This window comes from Tursiops truncatus, chromosome 3 (genome assembly GCF_011762595.2).
Source record: "Tursiops truncatus isolate mTurTru1 chromosome 3, mTurTru1.mat.Y, whole genome shotgun sequence".
Taxonomy (NCBI): domain Eukaryota; kingdom Metazoa; phylum Chordata; class Mammalia; order Artiodactyla; family Delphinidae; genus Tursiops; species Tursiops truncatus.
In genome coordinates this window covers 113,199,498-113,204,723 of record NC_047036.1, presented here as the reverse complement: position 1 = coordinate 113,204,723, position 5,226 = coordinate 113,199,498, and the positions used below count along the sequence as shown (strand labels likewise).

The 5,226-nt window shown below is 48.4% G+C and overlaps 1 protein-coding gene across 1 annotated transcript; it reads left to right on the top strand.

The window, feature by feature from the left end:
* Window positions 1–2,583: 2,583 nt before the first annotated feature.
* On the top strand, window positions 2,584–3,172 carry LOC101328643 (neuronal vesicle trafficking-associated protein 1-like). The gene is made up of 2 exons (XM_073801925.1): window positions 2,584–2,743; window positions 2,861–3,172. The coding sequence occupies exons 1-2, from the start codon at window positions 2,615–2,617 to the stop codon at window positions 3,170–3,172; spliced, it is 441 nt and encodes a 146-aa protein (XP_073658026.1). The 5' UTR covers window positions 2,584–2,614.
* Window positions 3,173–5,226: the final 2,054 nt, after the last annotated feature.

Below are 5,226 nucleotides of genomic sequence, written 5' to 3'. Positions count from 1 at the left end.
CTGAATCAATTCACGTAGCTCCAGGGTTTGCTGTGAAACCCCTTATGTTAAGAGTAATCCCATGGAGTAGGAATGTCCCAGTATACTCTTGTATGCATACATGATTTGAAGGCCCATAATGTTTCATCAACACCAGATTCTGTAAGGAAAGGAGCTGAACTGACAATTCTGTGAGCATCCAAATGTAAGTCAAAGCTGAGGTATTTAAGGATGGGAAAGAAAGGCTTGTTTATTTCTTGCTATATCTGAGTGTCTGCTTTCAAGGTCATTCAGGAAAACGCATGGGAAGTAATAAAGACATTTTAACTTCTGACAAATACTAGCCACACACATTTTTTTTTTCTTTGATAAAACATGATTATTACAGAAACATCAAGATTTATATGATGTGCAACTCTTGCACAGAAATTATCTGCCCTGAGGTTTAGTCATTTTGCTTCATCTACCTCAGTTTCTCCACCTAAAAATGAGAACGTTAACACCTTGTTTTTTATGTTTGTTAATGAAGGGAATTAACAAACGATGCTTTAACGTCCTTTAAGTTTGTAGGCTACAGCGTCTATGACATCCATATGGACTCTGAATTTAGATTGGGTACTTATGTGTTCCTTGAGAAATTTTTCTCTGCTCTGACTTGGTTCAGTAGTTATTATATTTCCTCTGAATTAATCTCTCCACGGCTCACTGCTGTGTAACAGTTGTGTACTTTTGACCTTGGCACCTGACCTATTCTCCCTCCTGAGCAGACCTCCAGTGGAAAAGTGATGTGGAATGAAGCTCCAGCTCCGGCTCCTGCTAGGACAGTTACTGTTACGTCTCTGAAACACTGCTCAGGTGCTCTTGAGTCTTTTCTCAGGTTGAGCTGTGACGGCAAGTCCAGAGAGGTGCTCCTGAGAAGGGAGAAGCATCATCACAGGACAGGCTGAGAAATTCCATGACAAAGAGTTTTAGTCTTTTGTGGGCTTAATTCCCACCTGAGTGTGTGTCCCCAGATAACAGACCTTGAAACTGAGTTCACATCCTCTTCTGAAACAAAGCCCTTTGGGGACACAAAAGAGGTGACTGCTTAGCTTTCAACTCAGTTACCTCCTCTCCTTCTAAAAGAACTTATAATAATAAACACTGTGCCCAATTTGTGAGTCTTTCCCTCTCCTGTAAAGATCTCCTTCGGAATCTCAATCTACGGTCTGCATTGGCATCAACGAGCACCCTCCCTCCCTGGAATGATGGCATTGTTGAGAGAAATGGGCTCAGGAGGGGCTCATAGACTTGAATTCTGGGAATCCTCCCTAGCAATTTTTTATCAACGTACAATCTAGAAAAGTGGATGGCAGTTCAGAAGCTCTTCCTAAAGAAGAGAGGAGCACTCTATCAGGATTTATCACCCACAGTTGCCTTTTTTTTTTTTTTTTTTTTTTTTTGCGGTACGGGGGCCTCTCACTGTTGTGGCCTCTCCCATTGCAGAGCACAGGCTCCGGACACGCAGGCTCAGCAGCCATGACTCACGGGCCCAGCCGCTCCGCGGCATGTGGGATCTTCCTGGACCAGGGCACGAACCCGTGTCCCCTGCATCGGCAGGCAGACTCTCAACCACTGCACCACCAGGGAAGCCCCCACAGTTGCCTTTTGAAGGAGTTGCCCACCATTATTCCTTTTACTTTTTTGCAGATGAAGAAGCTGCTCCACTGAATAGTTTAGCAGCTTCTCCCAAGAAGTGCGACTCAGGCCTAAGCAGGATCAGAGTACAAATCTGACCTCCAAGTCTCTGCTTTTTACCAGATTGGGGCCCCAAAAGGAGCTAACACCAGAAGGGTTTGAGCACATCAGAAGGTAAAATGAGCAGAAAACTAAATAGAGCCCAAATTTTTAAAAATCACAAGACTGAATGACAATACTTTCTTTTTTAACCTCAAAATACTAGGTATATTTTAAAAGCCTTCTTCTGTGATTACTTTTGTTTATCTTTTACAAATGACTTCAGTGAAGTACTCAATGCATGGAGACATGACCAATAACAAAAAGACAACTGGGAAGATGGAAAATAGTTCAAAACCAACCCCCAAGTGCTTACTCTTTAGAACAGATACTTTCTTATTGAAATGTATGCCATTTTAATATTATTTGAATAATATGAGTGTGGGTAGACTAGAAAAAGAGGCTAGAAAATGTGGGTAGGGCCAACTGGAGAACAAAAAAGTTTGAGAGGTTCAAGTTTGTAGAGACTTAGGGACCTGGTCCAGACTCTCTACTTTACAGTTAAAGCATCTTGAACTGGGAACCTGCTCAAGGAGTCCAAGTGAGCTAGAGATGGGATATCCAGCTCAAGCTCAAATTACACGACAGCTATTATTATCTCCAGTCTGCCATTTTAAAAGCCTGACAAACTAAAAGGTTCAGTAATTTGTCCAGAGTCACAAGGCTGGCAAAAGGTGGAGCCAGGATTCCAACTCTAGAACTTTCAACTTGAAAGCCTGTCTCTCAGCCCCACTTGTCTCAAGATCTTCGTCTGAGATTGCTGTGAGCGGGAGCGGGCAACACGGAGGCTCAGAGCACGGTCGGAGCCCAGACCTGCCGGAGCCAGGCGTGGGGTGGCAGCCTCGGGTCTCCCGGAACCATGGTGAAGGTGGGAAACAATTTCACGGAGAAGGGCACCAAGCAGCCGCTGCTGGAGGATGGCTTCGACACCACCCCCCTGATGATGCCCCTTGATGTCAATCAGCTGCAGTTCCCGCCCCTGGATAAGGTGGTCGTGAAAACTAAGACTGAAAATGAACCTGACTGAAATAAAGGCAAAGCACGTCCTCCCAAGATAGCCAAGTTCACTGTCAGCATCACTGAGGGTGTTACCAAGAGGTTCAAGGTGTCTGTGCTGGTCTTCTTTGCCCTGGTCTTTCTCACCTGTGTCATCTTCCTGGTCATCTACAAGATGTACAACTATGATCATGCCTGTCCCGATGGCTTCACCCTCAAGAACACCCAGTGCATCCCAGGAGACTTGGAGAGCTACCATGCGGAGCAAGACTCCAACGTCCGGGAGAAATTTTACACCGTCATCAACCACCACAACCTGGCCAAGCAGAGCATCACCCACTCGGTGTCGCCGTGGATGTCAGTTCTGTCCGAAGAGAAGCTCTCAGAGCAGGAGACTGAGGCTGCTGAGAAATCTGCTTAGCGAGATGGGCAGGTTCCTTACAGTGTCACTGGAAGGTAACAAAGGGACTCTGAGGGACATTTCATTAAATAGAATTACTGATAATTTAGAGGTTACTCAGGTATGGTGCAACTGCTTCTGTTTGCTAATGCTGCTTTGCAAATACAGCTTCCTGCAGACCACCATGGCATAAAATCAAGCGCATATCAGCATTGCTTAAAGAGCTCTGACACCACTTGCCATGTTAAAGAATCTTAATTTAGCGACTTTACTGGGATTTACTGGATGCTGTCAAAAAATAAATTTACACTGGATATGCAAGGGATTCTCGACTTCAGATAAATATGCACTTTGTGGGATTGATTTTTTTTTTTTTAACTACCTTGCTGTTTGCAAACCTGACTCCATAGCCGTATCTAGAGTGATCCCTTGCTTTGCTAAGAGCAAGATGTACTGCACGTTTCTTCCTACCTCCTGCCAATGGCAATAGTGCCAATGGTCAAGACGCACCATAGTGAGCAGCAGAGGGAAGGAAGGAAAGATGCCATCAGGTCGCAGTTGTGCCCTCACCTGCCCCGTGCTCACTACTGAGTGTGCAGGCGCTGCAGCAGGTTGGCTCGGGCCGTGGACATTGCTGTGGGCAGAAGGCTCCCTCTCAGTACAGAGAGTACCCACTGGGCAGGGGAGCCATGTTTCCCTCAGTGCATGTGGACTGGGTCAGAGCATGTGAGGTGGAGACTCTGGGAAGAAGGGATCCGGGGCCACAGGTTGCAGAATCCATCTCCCTGTAGCTAGTACATCTGCTCTGTGATGGGCTGAGTAGGAATGAAACCTACTGGCCCTTTTGTTCACATCTATTATGAATAAGTTTGCACCAACAGCCATATTAGCTACTTAGTTTTAATTAGCTGGGTGAGAAAAGTGAAAGTGTAATTGCTGGTAAGCCAAGGCTACTTTAATTTTTATTTTGTGGGACAGATGTAACTCCTTTGATGTAAGAAACAGGCAGGAAGAGGGGGAAGATGGCGGAAGAGTAAGACGCGGAGATCACCTTACTCCCCACATATACATCAGAAATACACCTACACGTGGAACAACTCCTACAGAACACCTACTGAACGCTGGCAGAAGACCTCAGACCTCCCAAAAGGCAAGAAACTCCCCCACGTACCTGGGTAGGGCAAAAGAAAAAAGAATAAACAGAGACAAAAGAATAGGGACGGGACCTGCACCAGTGGGAGGGAGCTGTGAAGGAGGAAAGGTTTCCACATACTTGGAAGCCCCTTCGCGGGTGGAGACTGCGGGTGGTGGAGTGGGGAAGCTTCGGAGCCACAGAGGAGAGCACAGCAACAGGGGTGCACAGGGCAAAGCAGAGAGAGTCCTGCACAGAGGACCGGTGCCAACCAGCACTCACCAGCCCGAGAGGCTTGTCTGCTCCCCCGATGGGGCGGGCAGGGGCTGGGAGCTGAGGCTCGGGCTTCGGAGGTCAGAGGTCAGATCCCAGGGAGAGGACTGCGGTTGGCGGCATGAACACAGCCTGAAGGGGTTAGTGCGCCACGGCTAGCCGGGAGAGAGTCCGGGAAAAGATCTGGACCTGCCGAAGAGGCAAGAGACTTTTTCTTCCCTCTTTGTTTCCTGGTGCACGAGGAGAGGGGATTAAGAGCGCCGCTTAAAGGAGCTCCAGAGACGGGCGCAAGCCGCGGCTAAGAGCGCGGACCCCAGAGACGGGCATGAGACGCCATGGCTGCTGCTGGAGCCACCAAGAAGCCTGTGTGCGAGCACAAGTCACTCTCCACACCTCCCCTCCCGGGAGCCTGTGCAGCCCGCCACTGCCAGGGTCCTGTGATCCAGGGAAAACTTCCCCGGGAGAACACACGGCGCGCCTCAGGCTGGTGCAACATCACGCTGACCTCTGCCGCCGCAGGCTCCCCCCTCAATCCGTGCCCCTCCGTCCTCCCCAGCCTGAGTGAGCCAGAGTCCCCGAAGCAGCTGCTCCTTTAACCCCATCCTGTCTGAGCAAAGAACAGACACCCACAGGCGACCTACACGCAGAGGCAGGGCCAAATCCAAAGCTG